The sequence below is a fragment of the Stylophora pistillata genome, chromosome 3, assembly GCF_964205215.1.
Source record: "Stylophora pistillata chromosome 3, jaStyPist1.2, whole genome shotgun sequence".
NCBI lineage: Eukaryota > Metazoa > Cnidaria > Anthozoa > Scleractinia > Pocilloporidae > Stylophora > Stylophora pistillata.
The window spans coordinates 14,658,838-14,685,000 of NC_142521.1; the positions used below are offsets into that span (position 1 = coordinate 14,658,838).

Here is a 26,163-nt window from a genome sequence, read left to right on the forward strand (position 1 = left end):
AGTGCGCATTGGATATGAGATGATAGATAGCCAACGAGGGGGGTAGCGCCTCGTTGGCTATAATCATCTCCAACAAGCGCGAGTGGAATAATTGTTTATTAAAAATGTTGAATTAAATTATTAAATTTTATTAAATTTTTAGCGCCCTTTTAATTTTAAGCTGACACGTACGCTTACCATATTTGTAGATTATGGTATATTGGCTTATATACCATAATGGCTAAGCCAATAAAAATTCTTGAATTGCATTATCCAATGATCTAGTTTTTAATAAATATATATATATATATATATATATATATATATATATATATTTAGCTGCTTAGGATGGCAGCTGGAAGGCGGAAGATATAAATGGCTATCTGTTGGTTTGGAATAGACGTCTGTCCTGATAAATCCTTCAATAAGATGTAAAGTGAGATCAAGTACGTGGAGCCCCCGCTCAGAAAAAACTAGCTCAAACTTAATAGTAGGATACAGAGAATTGATGTAATCAGTAAATTGATGTAGGGCAGGAAGGCCCTGTTGCCAGAGATCAAATACATCGTCTCGATATTGCCATCATAAGGACGGCTTTATCGGACCAGAAAACTTAGCTTTGTGATCAATTTCGCCCATGGCTAGATCGGCATAGCTACAAGCATTCTTCAGACCCATAGCTGTGCCATGGATCTGAAGAAAGAAATTCTCTTTAAAAACAGAATACGGTAGTTGCTTTTCAAAAAAATTTTTACAGCTTCTAAAATACAAATCGTGGATGGAAATTTGTTGTTGAGGCCTATGCTCAACGCCCTCATTTGGACAGCGGTTTCTCACCCGACATCCGGGCATACAAAAAAAAAACACGGCTCCTTTTTTCCACGTACATGTGCTCGAGCTATTTTGTATCTTTCGAAGCTGTTTAATTTTACCTTGTCCGCCTCCGGATCCTTTACCAAACGTCGATAATCGGTAGGCTTTGTTGTTTTATCTTGGCGTTCTTATTTTTTGGATTTCTTGTTAGTTATTTTAGCCGGTTGTCGGTATGTTGGTAACTTTCGTAACCTTAGCAGCATTGTGATTTAGCCGTTAACTGATTGTTTTCAGAATAAAACGGGGATTTCTACAAAGATTCTGTCCCTCGTCACGTTCTTATCGACTTTGGGATAGGCTTCGACAGGAACGCCTATTCATGGTTTTATTCGATTAGCTTTGTTTTCGCCGTCTCGATAGCAATTATCGCGCCGTTCACTGATTAACCATTGAGATTCGCTTGCATGCACAAGGTCAACTTGGCTAGATAACCTTCACCTTCACAAGCGACAACCTCCGTCGAAAACACCACAATTATTCAGCGAATCGCTAAAATTCGATACGTTCCACCTTCGTTAATTCACATGTTAGCAAATTAGAAGTTCCTTCCTTGTGAAATGGAAAACAACGATGTCAACAAACGCGAGTCGCGACCCTCCACACTGTTAAATTCCGAAGATGTCAGGCGGGAGAAAGCGTTATCCCTGCAGCGCTCTCGTGCTGGTCACCTTGGCTCTCTTACTAAAGTTCAGAACGAAATTGAAACATTGTTACAGGACGAAGACCCGTCGAATGTGACCTTAGTAAAGGAAAGGTTCGACCATTACGAAACGCTGTGGAAGAACTTCGTTTTGTCACACAATAAATTTATGGATGTCGCTGAACCAGGCGAAAGAACGGAAAATGCTGAACGTTTCGACATTTTAGCTGAGCAAAGGACAAGCCTTTCTACAAGTGTTGAAAACTTTATTTGCAACGCAGCAACCAAGTTCAATGAGTGGGTAATGGAGGATTTGCAGAAACCGACTGGTTTAAGGCATCAGGGATTCGCAGGCTCACGTAGTCACCGATCATCGCGACGCTCAAGCAGCACTTACAGCTCGAAAGCACAAGCCCGCAGATTAGAGGCGGAAAAGGCTCAACTGGCTCTTGCGTTTGTGGAACAAGAGAGACAACGGAGAATTGAAGAAGAAATGAGGATGTTAGAGCTGAAAAGAAAACAACGTGAACTTGCCCGGATGCGAGAAGCCGAGGAAGAGGAACTAAAGGCCATCATTAGGCTGGAATCCCTAAAGACCGAGGCAGACCTCAAGCTCGCCGAAGCAAGAAAGGCAGCTGCCATTACGGACTTAGAAGCCAAACTTACGGAAGAAATGGAAGGGGGAGTTTCAGACAACGAGTCATCGTTAGTGGAGTCAACATCTTTCGAGCGTGCGCCACCCTTGTCTGGCAGCATTCTTAATCCTCCGTTGGTTTCTGTCACGCATTCTGTACCACCAGTGACACCCGATGTATCGGCCATGCCTGCACACCTCCCTGGTGTTTCATCCACAACCTTGGCGAGTGATCTGAGTCCACTGGTATTAAGTGGCCATGCTTCTTTCGTGCAGCCCAATCCGTCTACATCCGTAGTGCAGAGTTCATTGATGTCAGCTTCCACCAAAGTTTCAATCATGCCCTTGAATAAACCCGAGACCAGTGTTCCGTCCACAGCCGCTGTCAGCGGTCTCAGCCCACCTGTGATGAACAATCTCACTCCGCCGACACTGCTCTATCAGCCTCCACCCATTACTAAACTACCAGTGACGACTGTGAACACCTCTCAGAGTGGTGCTTCATCTGTTACTGTTAGTGGTCCGAGCGTGCCCGTGACAAGCAGCCTTTCTCCTTGGGCAACGCCCTTTCAGCCTCCATTGGGCACCTCAGGTGTGAATGCAACGCCCATGCCTTCTGTTCAGGGAGAAGTTCTTGCCATGGTTGCTACAGCCATGAAAGAGATTTCAACCACTCAACAAAAGCTTGCATACAACCAAAACCTCCCACCTATTCAGTTTCAGAAATTTGGTGGCATCCCTGCAGAGTTTCCCTTGTTTAAGCAACGCTTTGAGCGCATAGTGATGTCACGAGAAGATATGGATGATAGCAGCAAAATGACTCGCCTAGTGCAGTTCTTAGATGGGGACGCCAAACAGGCAGTAGCAGGCCTTGAGACATCCAAAGATGGACTCCATCAAGCACTGCAAATCCTCGAACAACGGTATGGACGACCGTGTGTGATTGTTAACTCTGTCATCAACAGTCTGGTAAAGGGTCCTCCCATATCTGTCAGCGACAAGATCAACCTTCGGAAATTTGCTGATACTGCTACAAGAGCCCTTGCAACGCTAACGTCCATGAACTGTCTGTCGCAAGTCAACCAAGGTAACATTGTTTACATGACAGAACGGCTACCAAAGCCACTTCAGGACAAGTTTGCCACACTGGCCTGTGACTTGGAAACAAAGGGCCAACATTTCCCAACTCTGACGGATTTTGTTGGTTTTGTGAACAAGCATGCAAACATTGCTAACCACCCAGTCAGTGGCAAACCCCAGCAGTTCAACTACAATAACAACTCCAAGAACAAACGGCTGCCACCAAATGAGAAAATGGACACTCCTAAATACACAATGAATATCAACGATGGTGGGAGGCCGCCACCTAAGACGCTTCCAAAGAGAGGCAGAGACAAAACAAATAGCTGTCGCCACTGTGGTCAAGCACATCCACTCTACCGATGTGAAGCATTTAAGGCGAAGACGCCAAAGGAAAGGATGTCCTTCGTTACTACGAAGAGGCTGTGCCCTAACTGCCTCAAGGGTACCGAACACTCAACAGATACCTGCCCCAGCAGGTTCAGATGTCGAGTTGAAGGATGTGGTGCCTTCCACCACTCGCTCCTTCATCAAACACAGGCTCAGCAGACACCTGGAAATTCTACTTCGGAAGACCAAGCTTCAGGAGTCAATGCCACAACCTCAACGCCTGTCTGTGCCACTGCAGGGTCAGGGGATTCAGAAACAGTCCTCTTACAGGTCGTACCGGTGCGAGTAATTGGCAGTAATGGGTTGGCTGTTACCACTTACGCAATGCTAGACTCCGGATCTGAAGTCACTCTCGTGGACCCATCATTGGTCAGCTCCCTAGGACTCTGTGGCCGACCTGACCATTTACTCCTCTCAACTGTGAGCAGTTGCAATGAGCTTCAAAGGGGAGAAAGGGTTAATCTTGCAGTTGAGTCTCTCATTGACGAACAGCCACAACAGCTTCAGCTTAAGGAAGTGTGGTCTGGGAAAGAGCTCAACATCCCGTTGCGCCACCAGCGCATAGCCATAAGCAAAGAAAGATGGCCGCATCTTCAAGATGTTCCTTTTCCGGAAGTTGAAAGGCAGAAGATCTCACTCATCATAGGGACAAATATTCCTGAAGTGTTTGTTCCCCTGGAGGTTCGTCATGGAGGACCAAATGACCCCATCGCGATCCGTTCGTGCCTTGGCTTTGCTGTCCTCGGTAGATCAGGTGAAAGAACGACACAACAGTGCCACAATGTTTACCACATCCATACCTCCGCCAATGACATTTCCCTCCACCATCAAGTTGAACTCTTCTGGGAGTCGGAGTCTCTTGGCACTACCAAACCTTACAAGTCCATGTCAGTTGAAGACAGGTATGCCGAACGGGTTATTAACAGCACGATTTCAAAGTCAAATGACCATTACTGCATGGGACTCCTTTGGAGACGTGATCCACCTGACCTTCCCTTCAACCGCGCAATGGCTGAAATACGTCTCCGTCACCTGGGGCGACGCCTTGAGAAGGATGAAGTCCTGCATGAGAAGTACCGTTCAGTTATCGATGGTTACATTGCCAAAGGCCATGCTCGTAAGCTCACTAAAGAACATGCTGAACAAAGAAGTAACAAGACCTGGTACCTTCCCCACCATCCTGTTACTAGCCCCAACAAACCAGGCAAGATCCGTGTAGTGTTCGACGCAGCGGCAAAGTTTCAAGGCACTTCGTTGAATGATGAACTCCTACAAGGTCCAGATTATATCAACAGCCTAGCAGGTGTTCTTATGCGGTTTCGACAGGAGGAGGTTGTTCTCATTGCAGACATAGAACAGATGTTCCACCAAGTTCGGGTACCTGCTGAAGACTGCGATGCCCTTCGGTTCCTGTGGTGGACTGGAAATCTCAGTGATGAACCCGAGGAGTACCAGATGCAGGTCCACATATTTGGTGCCACATCCTCCCCTTGTTGCTCCAATAAAGCTTTGCGACAAACTGCTGACGATAATGAGGACAAGTATGGCAGCGAAGTTGCAGAAACCGTCCGTCGTAACTTTTATGTCGACGACCTCCTTAAGTCTATTCAGACAACTGATCAAGCAATCACCCTTGCCTTTAAATTGGTTGCCATGCTGAAAGAGGGCGGCTTTCACCTGACCAAGTTTTTGAGCAACAGAAGAGAGGTTCTGTCTGCGCTTCCTTCCCAAGAAAGAGCCAATCCAACTCTTAACCTTGAGTTGGACAGATTACCAATCAATCGTACCTTGGGTCTTCACTGGGATGCTGAGAGGGACGTATTCTGCTTCAAGACAGTGACTTCCACCAAACCTGCCACGAAGCGTGGAATTCTCTCCACCATAAGCTCGCTGTTCGACCCTCTCGGATTCCTGTCACCATTTGTGCTCCCAGTCAAAGTGCTTATTCAAGATCTCTGGAAAGAGAAGGTTGGATGGGACGAATAAATCCAAGACCACCATTTGAAAGTTTGGTGACGCTGGACACATTCTCTTCCACAGCTTGAGGAGATCCAGTTACCTCGCTGCTACAGGAACTTAAGTATGCCGAGCAATTGCACAGTTCAACTCCACATGTTCAGCGATGCAAGTGAGTATGCCTACTCAACCTCTGCATACTTAAGACTGAGTGACAACCATGGTGACCAAACACACTGCTCCTTTGTCTTCGGTAAATGCCGTAATGCACCCCTCAGGAGACCAACCATCCCACGCCTCGAGCTCATGGCGAGCCTGATGGCAGTCCGAACCAGCAACCTCATTAGGGCTGAGCTTGATTTTCCCATCGACTGCATTGTTTTCTGGACCGACTCACTAACAGTGCTCCAGTATATCAAGAACAAAACGAGAAGATTCCATCGTTTCGTTGCCACCAGATTAGAGGAAATCCATGAGCATACTACACCCGATCAGTGGCATCATGTCCCAGGAACCCTGAATCCAGCGGATGATGGATCTCGAGGCATGCCTATAGAAGCCCTTCACCCTGGATGCCGCTGGTGGACTGGACCCAAATTCTTATGGCAAACAGAGGAACATTGGCCTCACCGCAAAGTGGGTGACATCCTGGAGAATGACAAGGAAGTAATCACTCCGAGAACCAATCAGAGTATAACAGCTACAGCTGTTTCCTCCTTGGATGAATTGTTGAGGAAGTTTTCCTCATGGCCTAAGCTGGTCAGGACTGTGGCATTGATCATGCGTTTTCTTCAATTTGTCAGGTCCAAATGCAGTGTACCAGCCATATCTAACCATGGCGGGATCAGATTAACAGAGATGCTCACCGCTTCAAAGGCCATCATAAAAAGGGTCCAACGGCAGTATTTCCAAGGAGAGCTGGAAGCCTTGGAGTCTGGTAAACCTGTGAAGAAAGACAGTAAGTTAAGTACACTTAGTCCAATCCTCGTCAATGGTACAATATGCGTTGGAGGCCGGCTACGACATGCACCAGTAGCCTTTCAAGCCATCCATCCATTGGTGATCCCAAGCGAGCATCCCATTGCTACACTGCTTGTTCGACATCACCATGAGATCTTTGGACATGCAGGTCGGGAACATGTGCTATCTACACTGCGTCAGAAATTCTGGATTCTCAACGCCCGCGCATTGACCCGACGTATACTACGCTCCTGCATAGCCTGCCGCAAACGACATGAAGGTGTCATGAAACAGATGATGGGAGACCTACCGAAGCCCAGACTCACACCTCATGAGCCACCCTTTACCTACACGGGGGTGGACTTCTTCGGTCCCTTCCACGTCAAGAGGGGTCGTAGCTCTGAGAAAGTTTATGGATGCATCTTCGTCTGTCTCACCTGCAGGGCTATCCACATTGAGGATGTTGGATCCTTAGAGTCAGACGCCTTCATCCAAGCCCTGCGACGCTTTATTAACATTCGTGGGGCCGTCAAGGAAGTCTGGAGTGACAATGGTACCAATTTCACTGGTGGTGAAAAGGAAATTAGAGATGCCATTCAAGACCTGGACCACAACATCATTCAGAGATCCCTGCATGAGAAAGATGTCGAATGGCATTGCCAACCATTGACAAAGTGGCATTTCCACCCCCCAACCGCCAGCCATATGTCCGGGGTGTGGGAGCGACTCATCAGGAGTGTCCGTGGTACCATGAAGGCCATCCTAGGTCACCCTCATGCCTTCATTACCAGGGAGACCCTCAGAACTGTCTTTGCTGAGACAGTCGGAATACTCAACAGTCGGCCTTTATGCCCAAGCAGCGACGACCCTGATGACTGCGAACCCATTACTCCCAGTCATCTCCTACAACAACGAAAAGGGATGTCTTTGCCGCCAGGAGATTTCCAAGACAGAGACCTGTATTCCCGCAGGCAATGGCGAAGGGGCCAAATTCTCTCAAACCACTTCTGGGTTAGATGGCTGCGTGAATACTTACCCCTGCTTCAGGAGCGCAAGAAGTGGATTCTCAAACGGCGCAACTTGGCTGTCAACGACCTGGTCCTTGTTGTAACAGAGAATACCCCTCGTGGTCACTGGTTGCTAGGTCGAGTTACAAAGGTGTTTCCTGGCAAGGATGGCCTGGTTCGTACAGCCGAGATCAAGACCAAGAATTCGACGCTGCTGCGTCCAATCTCAAAGTTGTGTCTTCTGGAGGAGTCAAATTAGCAACGAACATTTAGTGTCTGCCTTTTTTAACGCTGAGCTTTTTACGAACTGTTAGGATCCGAGTAGCCTTGTTGAACGTGCTCTTAAGTTTAGCTAGTTCAAAGGGGGGAGCATGTTGAGGCCTATGCTCAACGCCCTCATTTGGACAGCGGTTTCTCACCCGACATCCGGGCATACAAAAAAAAAACACGGCTCCTTTTTTCCACGTGCATGTGCTCGAGCTATTTTGTATCTTTCGAAGCTGTTTAATTTTACCTTGTCCGCCTCCGGATCCTTTACCAAACGTCGATAATCGGTAGGCTTTGTTGTTTTATCTTGGCGTTCTTATTTTTTGGATTTCTTGTTAGTTATTTTAGCCGGTTGTCGGTATGTTGGTAACTTTCGTAACCTTAGCAGCATTGTGATTTAGCCGTTAACTGATTGTTTTCAGAATAAAACGGGGATTTCTACAAAGATTCTGTCCCTCGTCACGTTCTTATCGACTTTGGGATAGGCTTCGACAGGAACGCCTATTCATTTGTTTTCTCTATTATTCAAGCCCTCCTAACTGCAGTGAGGCCAAGTTTGTTGTCGATGTTAGGAACATTGAAACCACGTCCCACGAGACCAGTAAGGTGCCAGTTGGAAATGGACCGCTTGTGTTAAGATGTTCTATTTTGTTAAGCAGGTCGGTAGTTTCTTTGATAAACGATAGTAATTTTCGAGCAAGTCACGGTGGTTGTAAATAAAATTCAGTAAAGGCCGATAAGTTTTCAATTGCCGTGCCACAACAAGATGTAATAAGTCTGAGCTGGTTACTTGTTTTGTGTGTTTTGATGTTTCCAAATGCAACTCCTGGTCTCGCTTCCTTATTTAAAACCCATTTGGCATATATATAACTAACTGCAGACAGTACTGTTTTGGCCTTCTGGGCCTCGTCAGTGCAGTGCTCATTCTGGGATGGGGTGAAGCTCTAAAGCCACCCCAAATGATTACACATTTGTGGTATCATTTAAAGCCATGCCAGAGTGCTCAAACTAGAAACTAGTGAGCTTCTATATCTATATCATTATATATTTGTAAACAATTGTATAGGAAAATAAAAATTAAAACTGCTCACTACAAATCTGTTTCAAAAGGGTTAAAAATTAACCCTTTCGAAACAGATTTGTAGTGCGCAGTTTTAATTTTTATTTTCCTATACAATTGTTTACAAAGCTCCATGATTGTAGAGCACTCTCCGATTCGACGATAAGGTTTTTTAAGTTTTATTATATATATGTATATATATAATATGTATATATATATATATAATATATGTATATATAATATATGTATATATAGTATATGTGTAGTAAATAGATAGATACATACATAGATAGATCGATAGATACCTATATATGTTGATTATAACAATGCAACAACTACATTTTTATCCAAAGTATTTTTCTAATCAAGATATATTGCACTCTACTTTTATGTATCGAGCGCTGTTATACAGAAAAATTGAAATGCAGACTTCCTATATATATATATATATATATATATATATTTATTAAAAGCTAGATCATTGGATAATGCAATTCAAGAATTTTTATTGGCTTAGCCTTTATGGTATATCAGCCAATATACCATAATCTACAAATATGGTAAGCGTAAGTGTCAGCTTAAAATTAAAAGGGAGCTAAAAATTTAATAAAATTTAATAATTTAATTTAACGTTTTAAAAAAAAACAATTATTCCACTCGCGCTTGTTGGATATGAGATGATTATAGCCAACAAGGTGCATAGCGCCGAGTTGGCTATCTATCATCTCATCCAATGCGCGCTCGTGGAATAATTGTTAAATATATATGTATATGTGTGTGTATGTGTGTGTGTGTATATATATACATATATATATAGTAGGTAATGATCAAACAAGACAGGTAACAAAAATCATGTGTCATCATGTTTGATTGCTACCTACTGTATTAAGCTTTGCACATGTGTATTGAGCACTATTCAACGGTGTTGGCCACTTCCTCACATGTATATATATGTATGTATGTATGTATGTATGTATGTTTGTATATTTATATACATATATATGTTGAGTAGAAAAATACAAAGACTACGTTATGATCACTACTAACCTGTCTCGTGATTGCTCAATCAGGGGATTTTATTGACAAGAACAGTAAATTATTTCCTGATGAGTGAGCAATCACAAAACAGGCTTGTAAGTATAATAATGTAGTCGTGGTATTTTTCTGCTCAACATATATTGTGCTCTACTTTCACATATCGAGCACTGTAATACAGAAAATCAAAACACAGACTTCCTATTATATGTGTGTTTATATACACGTACATGTATTTTCAAAAATTTTAATTACCCTATTAATTGCTTCGCAAACCATTTCTTCTGCCCTCTCCAGATGGCCAGAGGCAATACTGTGTCTCCTCTGGGTGTTAGTTTTCCCATCCCTTGCAAATCCTAATACTAGTCTTTTCCAAGAGCCATTCCACTAGATTGGAGGCCATGCAACTCTGTGAAGATTGAACTTTTATCCAGGAATCCACCATGTCTCCGATTTCCGATTATTAGACTAAATAATTTTTACACATTTGATCACTTAGAAATGCACATTAATTGTTGAATGAAGATGCATAAGTTGTTAATCCAAAAGCAATGCCGTGCAAGGAAGTGAAAAGAAGCACAGTGGACAGGGTTCTCATTAAGTGCCGGCAGCCGGCTAAAAAACCTGCTACTTTAAATTTAGAGCCGCCTACTTTTCAGTGATAAGCTTGCCTCCTTATTTTGTATCTACACGTAGATTTCAAAGTTAAAAGTCGCGTGAATCGAACGAGTAATACTTGAAAGCCGTTTTCAGCAGCAAAACGTATTACGCAATGCCAATGCGCGCCTCCTCCCTTCTGCGAAATTCCGCTGACCGGTGTTTGTTGTCAACAAGTGCGGTGTGGCGTTCGGCGTGTTAGAAGAAGGCAGGAATTCTTATCATGTAATTAACTATAGAGTACCCATGAGTAAAAGAAAACCCACATCAAGCCAGCCTGGAATAGATCGATATTTCTGTAAATCACGACGAACGGAAAGCCAAGTAGATGAAGGTGAGAAAACAGCCAGTGATAGCGATCGGCAAACACCAGCGATTCCCACGACGAGCAATTTAGCAGCACGTGTTGATGAAAATGGGAAAACAGCCGGTGATGTGGGCGATCGGCAAACACCAGCGATTCCCACGACGAGTGATTCAGCGGCACGTGTTGAGGAAAGTGAGAAAACTGCCGATAACAGCGATCGACAAACACCAGCGATTCCCACTACGAGTAATTCAGCAGCATGTGTTGATGAAGGAGACAAAACAGCCGAAAGCACAAACATCCATCCTCTGTTGTCACAGGTACAGTGTGAAGCGTTGATAAAAGAGTTTTTCACTCAAGGTAAACTTCACAACTACTATACCTGTTTCAACAAATGTTCAAAACTCACTGAGCAGGAATTGCAAAGGATCAAGCCTAAGAAGTTTAACCATGACTGGGTGGAAAAAATCGACAACTGGTGGCTTTGCTATGTCGAGGGGGAAGGAATGTTTTGTATCATTTGTAAAAAACATGGAGTTACAAATCCCCAGAACAAAACTGACAAATTTTCTGGAGTAGCGTCTGACCGATTCAAGTCAGATGCTATTGAAACGCACAGGAAGTCAGGGCGTCATAAGAGTGCTTTAGAAGCAGAGATGATCTCAAGAATGTCTGTTTTCCACAAAGAGTTTGTTGAGAAAAAAGAAACCGAAATATCAGTCTTAGAGAAAGCCTTTTCAACAGCTTATTTTGTAATGAAAGAGTACTTGCCAAACAGAAAATTCTTTCCACTTAATAATTTTATAACAAATGTGATAGGGGTGGCTGAAATAAAATACTTTCAACATAGATCTGAAGGGTCTTTGACTGAAATCTTCTTGACAATTGGAAATGTTGTAAAAGAACTTACTTTGAAGAAGGTTAGAGCAGCAAGCTGTTTTGGATTAATGACTGATGAGATGACAGATGCTAGTGTCGCCTCTCAGTTGATAACTTTTGTCCAGTATTTTTGCACTCAAAGTGAAACAGTCGAGACAAGTTTTCTTTCTGCCCAGAATGTGCTAGAAGAACATGATGCAGCTACTGCACAGGCAATCTATGACTTGCTCAAAGAGGAGCTTCTCTCATCACAGTTAGCCATAAAAAATTTGATGGGGCTGGCAACAGATGGTGCGTCTGTTATGGTAGGCACAAGAGAGGGTGTAACTTCTAAACTAATGATAATCCATGCATCATTGCTATACACTGTGTATGCCACAGGCTAGCTCTTGCATGTATTGATTCTAATGAAGACACCAAATACATTCAAGATGTATCTGACATACTAAGACAAACGTGGAAGCATTTTGAGAACTCACCCAAGCGAATGGCATTATTGATGAAAGTGCTAACAAATGTGAATGAAGTGAGAGTGAGTTCAACCAAAGGCAAGAAGGTGTTGGCCAAAAAACTGAAAAAAGCTTGCAAAACTAGATGGCTAAGCTTTGACAAATCAGTAGAAGCTATGAAGCAACAGTACTGTGGTGTAATACAAACACTGCAAGAGTTAGATAGCATACACAATGATGCCACAGCAGCTGGCCTTTTAAAGAAGATGAAGAATGCAAAGTTTATTGGAGCATTGTACATTTTAGCAGAGGTTCTTCCAGTTCTTTCAAGTCTTTCCCGCACATTTCAAAGAAGCAACATAAATTTCTCCCTTATTGAACCACAAATCAAAGCAACCAAACAACATTTGAACAGAATTGTTGAGGATGACATCCCTATGGACAAACTACAAGCAGATGTCGATAGCTTTACAAATCTTGGATGTGATATCACATTTCCCCCCACCTGGTATCAACAAATGCAAAGCCTTACACAAAAGTATGTAGCAGCTCTATCAAATAATTTGGATCAAAGATTTGTTTCAAGGTCTGATGTTATTAGTGCCCTCAGTATCTTTGATCCAGTAAATGTTCCAGCATATGATGCTGATGGTTTTCAAGAGTATGGACATTCCAGTGTCAACATTTTAGCCAAACACTTTTTCCAGATTGAAACAGAAGAAGTCCAAAAGCTAAAATCAGAGAAGCTTCTAGCAGAGTGGTCTCATATGAAATACCATGTGAATGATAACATTAAGAAGATGATTCCAATAGAAGTGAAGTCTGGTTCAAGTAGAACCACCACTACAGAATGGTTTCTTCTTCATCTCCTTAAGAATAAATCTTCCTTTGTTACATTCTTCCCCCTCCTTCTCTACATTGCTGAAGTAGTTGTCAGTTTGCCAGTTAGTAATGCATGGCCAGAGAGGGGTGCCAGTGCAGTAAAGAACGTTAAGACTCGTCTAAGAAGCAGGCTCCAAAATGACATGCTGCAAGCAATACTAGCTGTGGGAATAAATGGACCAGGTGTCCAGAGCTGCTTGCCTGTTGTAAAGGAAGCTGCCAGAGTCTGGCTTGAGGCAAAGGAGAGAAGAAAACTTCCAAAGGTACCAAAGTCAAATAATCCTACTTCAGAGCCATCTCTGGTGATTGTCCAGTGTGAAACAAAGGAAATGGGAGTGCAATGTGAAAAGGAGGAGACAATTGCTGTTCAGAGTGGTACAGCTGCAGATAGAGAGCATGAGGAAAATGTAAATGAGGAAGACCTTGATGAAGTTCTAGAGGCCCTTAATCTGCAATCAAAAGGTTCAGAGAGTGACACTGACTGTGACTCTGACTCCGCTTTTGGATCTGACAACGACGACTTGGCATTTTAGTTCTTTCTAGCATGGCCAAATGCTGAGTCAAGCTAATTCTGTGTTAATAATTGTTTCAACCACTTTCGAGAGAATGAAACTAATTCAAATCAATACACACAAACAGTGACAAAAGGAGTTTCTATTTATATATTTTCTGCCTTGAATGGCCTTGACATTCTATAAAACCTTTACTTTAATGGACTACTGCCCTTTTTGGGGTGTAGTCTGGTCCCATTATAAGGATTCCAAGAAAAGAAAGATGTTTAGTAAAATTTATGGTTGTTTCTAATAAATAATTATTTCTTAAAACCAAATGTGCTTGCCAAAAGGCTCAAAATGGCAAATCTAACCTTCTATATTTTGAAGTTTTTCGGAGGGGGGAGGGGAGGGGGTATGCTGCAAGACCCCCTTAGAGGCTCGTGCCTGTGGTACTCGCTTCTCCCGCCGCCTACTTTTATATTTCAGCCGTCTACATCAAAACTTATTGAGAACCCTGAGTGGAGTTGGTGGAGCTTGGCTTACAACCAAATGTTTGAATCCATAATTTTGCCACCACCACCTTCAGGATTTTGCTTTGTAACACATGCAAGCTTTTTTCATTGAAGTAACTTCCAACTTTCATTTTCTAGTATCCAGGGGATTGTCTGTCGAGCTATTATATTTCTTGTTTTACTTTTTTAAAATATTTAATTAAAATAGCTTTATTGTTCATAAAATGATTATTTTTGTATTGTATCTTGCTGTGTAATTTCCTGTAAAAATAAATTATGCTTGTGATTTTGACTCATTTAAAATGCTGTGAATGTTCTTGGTCTGCTGTGTTAATCTGCATTAGAATTTGATATTATATATAAGTATCAGTGTGCCCGATTACTAAAAATACAGGTAATATGATAGTTGCAATATAACAGCTGTTTCCCTTTTCTCCAGCAGGTCCCCATGACATCCAGAGAGAATACTGTGAAGGATGATCTTATATAGTTTTGGGGAATTTGATATTCTATTAATACTTTAAAAACTGGCTGGCTTACAAGTCTCTGCTAATCAGAACATTTTTCCATTTTCTTGCTCAGAGGTTTTTAGGAGCTCTTTGAATGTTGGTTCTGATAAAGATATAAATACAATTTACCGGTCGGTACAACCCAAATTGCTATAAGGCAACACTGTACTGCAAATGTATACACAAGTGTTATTTCAGGAGTTGTTTTTTTCAACAAAATGCTGATACTGTTGAATTTGATATTTGCCATACATGTCAACTTCATGGACATGGCGAGGAACTTAATTTTGTAATTTAGATTATTGCTGTTACACTGTATCCACGACAAAAAAAGAGCTTCGTGAAGGATGAGATTGTTAGTTTACCATTTAGTTTCTCCTGAATGCCTTTTCATGTTAATGCCTCAAGCATGATGTTCCCATCCTGGCCAACATTTTTCCAGTAATTAGGATTTTGCAGCTGGGACACAGAAAGGAATAACCTATAATGTGGCTTTTTTTTATTATAGCAAGTGTTCTTTTACTTTAAAACTACTTGTAGTATTTTCATTATTGGGTAAAGGCCCGAGCAAACTGCTTCAACATTTGCTTCAACATCCTTTCGATTTTGTTGAATGGTAATGTTGAAAGCGTTTGCCACCCCCTTTCAACCGTGTTGAAATGTGTTGAAACGCGTTGAAACGATGTTAAATTGATGTTGAAAGAGTTTAAAAGCCTTTAAACTTTGCTTCAACATCCGTTCAACATTTCTTTTGTTCTCTGGAATGTTCGGAATATTGAAGCAGAGTTGAAGTCATTTGCCCCGCTCTTTCAACATTGTTGAGTAAGCGCATGCGCAATTAAGAAGACGTAACCAAGTTCACCATGGATGCAAAGACGGTTGCAAGTGGGGCAATTTTGTGTGTGGCTGTAGTACGTACGGGCGATAATATTTCGATCAGCTGATCCTACATGGGAGGACTACGACACGCCAGACGATTTTGAAGTAGAGGTCAACACTGTAACAAGGAAAAGAAAAGCACCGGAGGCGGATAAAAAAAGAAACCAAAATGGAAGTCTGGCGAGATAGAAACGCTCGTAGATGACCTGGAGAAGCGAAGCTATCTGTGGGACGTCTTTGGTAAAGACTACCACAATCGCGAAGAGAGAAATCGCTTACACAGAACTGGAAGACATACTTAAGCATACTAAACATGATATTAAGGCGAAAATAGCGGGGCTGAGGACGCAACTTGGTCGCGAAATTGCTAAAACAAACTCTTGGAAGTCAGGACAAGCTACCAGTGAAAAATACAAGTCCACGTGGGCATTCTACGATAAACTACAATTTCTTCTTCCAGTAACGCAGGCTGGCAAGAGCAAAGATAACCTATCCCAGGACCAAGAATTGCTGAATGATACACAGGACGAATTTGATCAGGAATCATTGTCATCTGCTTCACCTACATGTACTGAAATTTTGGAAGCCACTCCAAGAATTAGCGAAAAGGTAAGAAAATCCATGGAGCCCAGGAAAGAGCGCTTTCTATCGAATTGCGTCGAAGTACTTCGAGAGACAACTCGCCTTCAACCTCAACCTGTGCCAATTAAGGAGCAGTGTTCATTTTCCAAGTACGTCTCAGAAAAGCTAGCAACATTTGACAAAAGATTGAGAATGATTGCTGAAAAGAGAATCAGTGACATTTTGTTTGAGATAGAAATGAACAGCCACAACACAATGAGCCAAGTGCAAGCACCTGTTCCCCAAGGACATTCTGCTGGCACATACATGTCTCTTTTAAGAGATTAATATTAAGAACAGACCACTCTAGGCAGTGGAGAAACTCTTTCCTGCTTATATTAATTTATTTATATTTTTAAGATATTTAGTAAAAATGTATAAAAAAAACTGCCCTCACAAGGAATTGAGATGTTAATGTTTAATTGAATTTATAAGAGATGAATATTAAGAACAGAACACTCTAGGCAGTGGCGAAACTCTTTCCTGCTTATATCAATTTATTTATATTTAAAATATTTAGCAAAAATTTTTAAAAAAATTGTCCTCACAAGGAATTTAGATGTTAATGTCTAATTGAATATAAATACGTATATACAGTTCGAAACCAAGAAAAATATTGAGACAAGAACAGACCTGTTCTTGCATTACACCATATGAAGTTCATTGCTCCAGTCTACAGGAAGACCAATGGTTTATAACAAAATGAAATCAAATTCGATTTCTAACTAAGTGTTACGGTTACTGTTATATCAGTGATATAGAAATAATGTTACAGTTGTAAAATGACTGTAAGAAGTTTTTTTAGCAGTTATTGACAGGCAATAAATGTTACAGTTATTAACAGCTGAGTTTGTGTAATTTTACATCAGACTGTATGTGTGAAAATGTACCTTTTCTCGCCAGCCAGGTCTGGCTAGAAAATCACACACAATCCCAACAAAATGTACTAGAAATGCTACATATAAGTATTATGGCAGTCACAGAATAAAGAGGGAAAGATGCACATTATCATTTACCCACAGTTTTCACTATGCAACTACAGAGTATTTATACTTAACCCTTGAAATAGATATTCATGGCATTTTAATGGGTATAGAAGTATTTTGGTAGTCTAAAAGACACTAGAATACCTGATTATCTTTTTTATATCAATTGTCATATTCTATTAAGGGAAGAGTAAAAAAAACTTGTGAAATAACAACAGATTTTAGCATCTTTCCCACTGCCACTCCACAGCCCCCTCATGGGCAAAATAATCCTTAAACACATCTCTGAGATGCTTGGCATCTACAGACGAATTGTGCCCTCTGGTTGGGGTTGCTAAAGGTTCCATAGTTGAAAATGATAGGTCTTGACGCCACGATCCCGTGAAAACTTCACCTGTGACACTCTGTATCAAGAAGCCCGATAGGGCAGTATGCATCACTTTCTCTTAAAAAGTTATGCAGGACCAGTGCAGCTGAAACAAGAACTTCAATTACGTCTGGGTGAAGAAGCAAGACATTACGCATAAACCTCCTCCTATTAGCCAGTATTCCGAACGAGTTTTCTGATATGCGCCTTGCTCTGCTGTGCCTGTAGTTATACACACGCTATTCTGCATCAAGGCCTTGTTGGGCAAAGGGCTTCATGAGATAAGGCTTTAATGCAAAGGTATCATCTCCGACCAGAACGTAAGGCATTTGTTCGTTCCACCAGGTAGACAACAGGGTAGGGAAAGATTCATTTTTCCTTCTTCTAATGCCTTCGCCAGACCAGATTTGTTCCACACTCCCCCATCATTCACTCTGCCATTTGTACCATTGTCATAATACAGACACTCGTAGTCTAGACCTGCAACAGCCATAAGAACAATAGAGTTTGTGTCTGTAGTTGTAATAATATGACCCTGAATTACCATGTGGTTGCATAACTATATGTTTACCGTCGATGGCACCAATTCAGTTTGGGAACTGCCATCTACTTTCAAATTTCTCAGCAACTGTCAGCCATTCTTCAGGTGAGGAAGGCACTTTCAAATAAATGTTCCTCATGTTCTTTATGATAGCTTCACAGACTTCTTTTATGATGTATGAAATGGCTCCTTTGGAAATCCTAAATTGGTAGCTTAGAGATCTGTATGCTTCTCCAGTGGCCAAAGCTCTGACTGTTAGAGCTAATCTTTCTTTCGGAGAAATAACTTTATTCCCACCAAGGACTTGTTTTCAAGTAATATCCTTTCGGATGTAGCTCAGTATTCTTTGAAAATCGGCATGACTCATTCTCATCATATCTTTACATTCCGCTGTGTCTTTGATCGCCAATTCCTTCACGATGTTGTTCAAATAGCCCCTTTCATCCCTTCTGAAGATCCATTGCCTTGTCTCTCCCCTTCCGGGTTTTTTATCCTCATCATTCAAACCTTCGAAAGCTACAAAAATCGCTAATAACGAGCGAACTTTGTTGTAAACATAAGTGCGATCCATTGTTTCATTTCAAAATGGCGCCCTTGTATGTGTCTCAGGCGTGCAAAGAGCTGGGCCTGAAGCTAATTACCAGGCCACTCGCTAACTTTTGTTGAATGGTATGTTGAAACCGATTGCTTATGCCACCGTTCAACATCATTCAACAACCTTTCAACAGCGTTTGAACAAAATCGAAGCGATGTTGAAGTAAATGTTGAAGCCGTTTGCTCGGGCCATAACGTTATGCTGTAATTCCAAGATCTACATAGTACCATCGATTTTTTGCCTTAACCCTGCCACTCACTTGATCTGTTTTCAGTTGCCCTGAGTTCAACTCCTCGAGTGCTAACTGGTCTGCCTCCTGCCATCTGGGGTTCTCGAACATTGTATTTATTATTATTATTATAAATCGCAGTGTACACTTCTGAATTCTTCAGTTTACATATAAAATTATCTAGGGCGCCAAAGGCGTAGCCTACTCAATTGTCACTACTACATGAATAAAAGATAAACTTTAGGAAATGTGTGCCCCTAGACCCTAACAGGAAATAAATTTTCCATCAATCTATTAAAACCATGCTTGAACCTAGCGTCGTTTAAGGAGCTTAGTCCGATAGGACCTTAAAAGTCCAGACACAAATAAACCTAAAAGTTCTAAAATGGTATACCCATAGACCCTAAAGTGGAGATAAATGTGTAAAACCTATACTTAAAACTAACGTCGTTGGAGGAACTTAGCCTAATAGGACCTTGAAGGTCCTGGCAATGTTAAGGGAGCTAGAGACTACAGCTCTCTGCATGTTCCTTAGCGCTGAATGACATTGGCCACTTCCAGCCAGTTGGCGTATGCTTTCCTTGACCCTTCGCGAGCTCCCTTTAAGTGCGTCTATTATGATGTTATACTGCTTAATCTTGTACTCTGGGTATCTCCTTAATTCGTACCGCAGCAGGGCGTACTTTTCGTCTTCTCTGCACATTTTGATCTCTCTATTACTGACCCATGGACAGCTCATTTCAAGTAACACTGCTTTCTTCTTCTCCTTGTCTATAACCGTACAGTCTAGCCTGTTGTTTCTCCCCTCCGCGTGTTCTGCATATAGTGGTATGTCCCAGAACGCCTTTCCTCTCTTGTTTACGTAAAGAGGCTTCGGCGTGTTCTGAGAGTACCACGGTGGTACTGTTGTCACTAAGTCTAGGTCTTTCAAGAGTTCGTAGAAAATTACCTTAAGTGCTGCATTATGCCGAGTCGTGTATTTAGACTGGGCTAGTGCTCCACAGCCTGCTAGCACGTGCGCTTGCGTTTCAGCGGCCTTACCACACATGCGGCACTTCACATCCTCACTCGTGTGAGCACTTGTCTTTTTCTGGTGGTAGACTTTCGTTGGTAGGAGTTGCTGGTATAGTTCCTGCAGACCCTCTATGGTGTGAGTCGACGCAGTCTTCCACTCGCTCATCCATGAAAAGCATTCATCTCCAACTTCTTGATCCTCCCACCTCTCAGTTAACAAACGTCCTTGCCATCCGTCTGCTTTCAGTTCCTCAACATCCCTTTCCTTGGCAGCAGTCTTTAACCAAATCCCAACCTTCTTTACAGGTACTTTCAAGTCGTTCGTTAGACATATGACCAATGGTTGGGGGTGCACCAGAGATAGATTGAGCCCAAGCTCAGATGCATATTTCTTGGCATCCTTCACCATTGATCGCCGGTCCATCTCTTCTGATCTCTCCTCAAACCGCCTTACTACCTCCATAACGTGATCTTCATTAGTATAGAGTCTTACTGCAGCCTTAACCCTAGCGTGCTTGTACTCTCGTTCAACACTTCTCAGCCCACGGCCCCCAGGCTCCCTCGGTAGATATACTAGGGCTGTAGACCCAAGAGGGTGCTTGCCCCCATTCTCAACGATAACCTTTCTTGCTTCTCTGTCCAGCCTCCTCAGTTCCGCTATCGGCCAGCACTGGGTGGGCATCAAGTAGCTTAGCACCGGCATCGCAAACTGATTTGAAGCCTGCACCTTGTTGTAGTCTGAGAGCGGGCTAGTCCATATCAAAGATAGACGTTGTAAATAAGTCTTGCCTGTGATCTCGAGACTGAGATTATCATCCTGTTTAGTGCTTTCCATAACTCGGAGGAACTTGTAATGAGACCCCTCACCCAGACTCTTGATAACCTCCCTCTCGTTGTCCGCCACACTCACTGGCTCCTCTGATTCTAACGTCCCTCTCTTCACATGGGCCACTGAGCACTTTCTTTCGTTCCACTCAAGTCCTATGTCCTTCATCGCTCCTCTCACATCGCTCCTCTCTTGACGCTGCAAAGATCTTGAAATCATCTATATACAAAAGATGAGTCACCACCTATCCGATCGGCTTAGATAATCTGTAGCCTTCAGTCGCTTTCAACATCCACGAGACCGGGTTCATGCATAACGTGAAGAGCCTGGGGCAAGGGGCGTCACCCTGCGGAAGTCTCCTCCTAAAGGTTATCAGCTCCGATGTCTCCATGCCTTTGGCTGTGCGCACTAATATTCTGGTGTTCCAGCTGGCACTAAGCTATTGAATGACCTTGCAAAGCCATGTTGGGAACACCTGCATCATAAACATCTCCCTTAACCATCCATGATCCACACTGTCATAGGCTTTATTATTATTATTATTATTATTATGATTATTATTATTATTAATATTATCATTATCATTATCATTATTATCATCGTAGCTCCTTAAAGTCTTGCTCTTTTTTCTTATGGTGTCGAGTTCAATTCATGAGCCTAGGGCAGTCTGCTGGATTACTTGATGGATAGAGTCCTCCCCAGTGTACGGGCGGTTCCAAGGAGAACGGTCTTCTGTAGCTCTGCTATTCTGATATTGCCTGGGATCTTGCCAATGTGGGTTTCTATTCCCTTCTTAACAAGCCCAAGAGCTCCAATGATCACTGGGACGGTTGTTGTTTTCCCCATGTTTTCTCGTTTTCGATTTCAAGATATTTGTACTTGGAGAGTTTTTCTGCTGTTTTCAAGGAGGTGTTCCTTTCTGTGGGGATAGACAAAGCAATGAGCATACAAGTTCTCTCCTGCTTGTCTTTTACCACTATTTTTGGTCTGTTTGCTTTTATCTCTTTATCAGTTTGCATTGGCATGTCTCAGAGTGTAGTCGCTGTTTGGTTTTCTGTCACAGTAGATGGTTCATATTTGTACTGTTTATCTTACACTTTGATGTTATAGTGTTTCCATATTGTCCAGTGGAGGTACGCTGCAGCTTCATTGTGTCTTTGTATATACTCTGTCTTGGCAAGTTCTGGGCATCCAGAGACAAGGTGGTCAATTGTTTCTTGAAATTGCCTACAGATTCTGCACATTGATTCGGTGCCATCTTTCAGGATTTTGTTTTGGTGATAGTTGGTCTTAATACATTGATCTTGTTCTTTCTTGTCCGATTGTTAACCCACGGGCAGCTCATTTCCAGCGTCACAACTCTCTTGCACATATGATTTACAATGCGTGCATCCACCCTATTGCATCTGACCTCTTGTTGATCAGCATATTTAGAAACATCCCAATAAGCTTTAACATTCTCTGACTCATACACGGGCTTCGGCTTGTCGGGTGAGTACCAGGGTGGTATCTCGTCTATGAATCCCTCATCATACAACAGTTCTTAAAACAGTACCTTTAGTGCTGCGTCGTGTCTAGAGAGATACTTGCTCTGGGCCAGCGCACTGCATCCTGACATTGTTATTATTATAATTTTTTTATTTTTTTTTTTTTTGAGAATGTATCCAACACTAGACTTGCATCTTGGTTGTTTCCTTAATCAGTCTGAAATAATAACATTTCCAGGTCGATATGAAAATCAAGTGTAATCAGTGATGATTGATAACAGTTACTGTAATATGATTGATGTCTAAGAACTGGTCATGGAAAAGCCATGACTTATCTGTATGATTCACAAGAAGGAGCCTAAAAGTGTGATTGCTTTAAATCAATTCACCTTCATGGAAATTTACTCGAAACGAAAAGTTAGCTGCGGTTGTCCTCTAATTCTGATTGTATATACCCTCACAAAAGGATGTGAACTAAGTCCCGTGCAAGCAGAAAAAGTCTTTGCACTTAATATACCAAACACTGTTGACAGTGAGCACTGTACCTTAGAGGTAAATTGTTGACCAGCTTCAAAATCCATCTCTTCTGTTTCTTGACACACCTGTTACAAAAGTGTTACAATGAAGGTGAGAATAGAGGTACATGCAAGGAAAACGGCCCATCGAAAATTAACAGTTGGTCAAGAAGCTAGAGTTGCTCTCGGCTGCACCTCGAGCAACTCTTACGCATCTTTCGTGATCTCCAAACTTTCCACGTGCATTAATTCTCGATAAACGCACAGCTGACGCATGAGCCAATTGTTTTCTAACATTTTCAACGCTGTAGTTTATGTTTAAGGGACAGAAATGCACAATGGGAAATTGAAGTTAGTAGTTAGTAGTAGGCTATAATGATGCCTACTGCCGCCTCTTCGTCAGAGGCAAATTCATAATTAGTATTTTGGTTGTAAAGGGCCAGAATCAGTTATTCCATTTGGTTTTTCCTGTGCAGGAAAATGCACAATAGGCGTCCTGTAACACTTTTTAATTGGCGTAAAACAATGTGGTGGACATACCCTAAGAACGAGGCTGAGTTTTGGATCGAGTACCAGTTAGGCTTTAAGTGCTGGGCCAATAACCAAGCTTGTTACAATTTATACTTATCTTTCGAGTGAACATAAATATATTTATTTAGAGCAGAAACCTAATAATGTGAATCACTTCAATTGTTAACTTACAGATGAAAACAACAACCCTTGAGAACAGTAAAAGTTCATTGGCTGATTGTTTAAATTCGATTAATTAATACAATCGTCTTATGTAAGCATTGGCGACTGGATCCATTGGTAGATTAATGTAGCTGACGAAACAACCATACTTTTCTGACAAAAAAAAAACTTGTGGAAGTCACTGCCACATACCTTTAATTTGAATCAGTAGAAAAAACTTGTGGTTTGAAAAAGGCCCTCTGTGATGAATCGTACCGAGGCAAAAAAAACTTCAGAGGTTTGTTAATAGATGTAAGCTGGAGAAATTCTTGTAAACAAAGTCATCGCGTTCAAATGCAAATTTTTTTCGAACGACCCCGCATTCCTCTAACGATTTTAGAATTTCCAAATTGTCCCGATTAGCTCAATGGATAAAGCGCTGGACTTTTGTGCGGGAGGTCGAGGGTTCGAGCCGCGGCGGGACCAACACTCCAGGCCTTAAAATAACTGAGAAGAATATGCTACCTTTCTATAACATCAAGAAATGGTTAGATATTCTAGTCTTCTCGTATAGGGACGAATAAATGGAGGTCCCGTCTCCTGCAGGGTTAGGGGTAGGATACGTTGATTTCCCACGCACGAGATTACTGTGTGATGGATGTCCTCCCCTGGGGTGGGATGGGTGGGTTTGTTGGAGCTTAAACCTCGTAGGGGACCCATGTCCTATTGTTTCTGCTCCAGTACTTGGTACAAATCTCCATCACTCTCCATGTCAACAAACCATGAAAAGCACTCGACAGCGATTTTGCTAAAACAGCAAAGCCCTCAATTTGAACCAATTCAATTCAATCCACTGAACCTCAAATCCAGTCCGAATATAGGCTCCATATAGCCTCTTTTTCAGTAACAGATGGTTGCCTCAAAATTTTCTTCCCTATAACTTTGCAGTGGAAAGTTCTATTTTATCTCTAACAGCCTGTGGACAAAGATATTCTGCGGTACCCATTCTTCGAACAAGTGAAAATAGATTGAACGAAGAAAACGTATCTTTTTTTGAAGCATAACAACGTGGTCTTTGGGTGTTGCCTAAATAAGAGGAAGTTGCCCTATGCGTGCGAAATACACGATAAAATGCAGGTTTTTTACAGGAAATTGACACGCAGTTGAGTAACGTTCTAGGTAGCTAAAAGGGAATTTTATTGGTAAAAACGTCTAAACACGTGAGAGTTTCGTGGAAAATTGACTGACTGTACGATTATGTTCCTTGTGAAATATTTTTCAGTGAGGTACAATTATATAATAAGTTTACATTGTTTATATGAAAATGGCATTTCATCTGAGTATTGCAAGCCAACTGTAGCAATATTCAATACTAAAATTCAATGAAATTCAATTTCAATTCAATGAAATTCAACTTAAATTCAATGAAATTCAAGTTTAATTCAATAAAATTCAATTTCAATTCAATGAAAATTCAAGTTCAATTCAATGAAATTCAACTTCAATTCAATGAAAAAAAAAAATACATTCAAAATTGCTTCCGGTTAGTGACCGGAAATGATAACTACCATACGGGAGCTTCCAGGCTTTATGTTTTCGCGCGGTAAGTTTAACTAGCATCATGGCGGACGTAGAGCCAGAATTTGACGTTAAAAAGGACTTACTTGAATTTTTATCGTCAGTGCTCGAAAGAACAGAGCAGTGTATACATAAAAATGAAACGGATATCAATGACTTGCAAGCACAATCTGTAGTTCTCGATCGAACCGTTAGTCTTTTGAGTTCTATTGCCTTAACTGACGTTGAGCAAGATCGGATCGAGTGGGAATCTCTAGCTACTGCTTTTGCAAAAGCACTACGGGATATTGCAAATCATCTCAAAACTCTAGCAGTAAAACCTTCATCAATTTCTCGACGTAAATGTAAAATTCTCAGAACGGGATATCCTGGGAGTAAACAGGTCGTTACGGATTAACCACCGGGCGAAAATACCTATCCGGGCTAAGTCACTTGGACGGAGGATTCAAAGAAGAAGAATTCGTAAGTGTTTAGCAATGGTGGATCCAGCGAATACTACCTTGAAGTGGGGAATTGTTGTTTCTCGTAGGCAATACTTCGTCTCATGGCCAAATTCTCTGTGGCATTTAGCTGGTCATCATTCTCTCATTCGCTGGGGTTTTGTAATCCACGGATGCACAGTTTCTTTAGAAGAGTTTTGTTTCTCAGATGAAGTACTAACAATCTTTCACAAACTGTTCTGGAACTCTTTCTGAAAGCAATTCAAAAAGATGGGTTGTGGCCATCGCATATTCGTGTGGATTATGGTGTGGAAAATGTAATAGTTTTGATGCCATGGTGGAAGCAAGAGTTGAAGGTAGAGGGAATTTCATTGCCGGTCCCTCCACGAGAAATCAGAGAATTAAAAGACTCAGGAGGGACGTCTTCAGATGTGTTTGTCATCTTCTCTCTTACGTGTTTTTTACGCAGCAGAGGATATCAGGCCTGCTTAGCGTTGATACCTCAACGGATATATTTGCGCTACATTTGACATTCCTCCAAAAAGTAAATCTTGTGCTTCACGAATATATGGAGGCCTTCAACCATCACAAGGTGAGGACAGCAAACTATTGGTCCCCATATCAGATGTAGGTCAATGGCGTGCTAAATGAAGACAACCCCTTCGTACATGGGCAATTGGACGAAGATCCTGATGACCTGCGTTCTGCGGTGTTGACCAGGTGGGCCATCTCCATTTAAAGATAGCAATAACAAAGTTGTTGTTCCTCCCATAACATTACCAGTTGAACATCAGTCAGTTAAAGCCAAAGTTCTCAAGAAGATTGATCCACTCATGTCATTGA

The 26,163-nt window shown here is 41.9% G+C and overlaps 2 protein-coding genes and 2 pseudogenes across 7 annotated transcripts in view; 3 read left to right on the forward strand and 1 right to left on the reverse strand.

The window, feature by feature from the left end:
* LOC111330950 (uncharacterized) overlaps positions 1–16,913 on the forward strand; it is a 24,515-nt gene extending 7,602 nt beyond the window's left edge. For 5 of the 6 annotated variants that reach the window (XM_088752579.1, XM_088752577.1, XM_088752575.1 and 2 more), the window contains exon 3: positions 14,501–16,913. In XM_088752579.1, the coding sequence (XP_088608705.1) occupies positions 15,651–16,358 (708 nt within the window). In that variant the 5' untranslated portion in view covers positions 14,501–15,650 and the 3' untranslated portion in view covers positions 16,359–16,913. The remainder of the gene's footprint in view (positions 1–14,500) is intronic. The other variant, XM_088752576.1, reaches the window with a different exon arrangement.
* On the forward strand, positions 5,617–8,288 carry LOC148734663 (uncharacterized). Its single transcript, XM_088752548.1, has 2 exons — positions 5,617–8,073; positions 8,209–8,288. Exon 1 carries the CDS (start codon positions 5,679–5,681, stop codon positions 7,776–7,778), a length of 2,100 nt encoding a protein of 699 aa, XP_088608674.1. The 5' UTR covers positions 5,617–5,678; the 3' UTR covers positions 7,779–8,073; positions 8,209–8,288.
* A 2,378-nt stretch (positions 16,914–19,291) lies between the features above and the next one.
* LOC148734664 (uncharacterized) lies at positions 19,292–21,040 on the reverse strand (annotated as a pseudogene).
* A 3,786-nt stretch (positions 21,041–24,826) lies between these two features.
* Positions 24,827–26,163, forward strand: part of LOC148734665 (uncharacterized) — a 1,405-nt pseudogene continuing 68 nt past the window's right edge.

Excerpts from the sequence above, each read along its gene's own strand:
- LOC148734663 (XM_088752548.1), top strand. The coding sequence starts at position 5,679 with ATGCCGAGCAATTGCACAGTTCAACTCCACATGTTCAGCGATGCAAGT.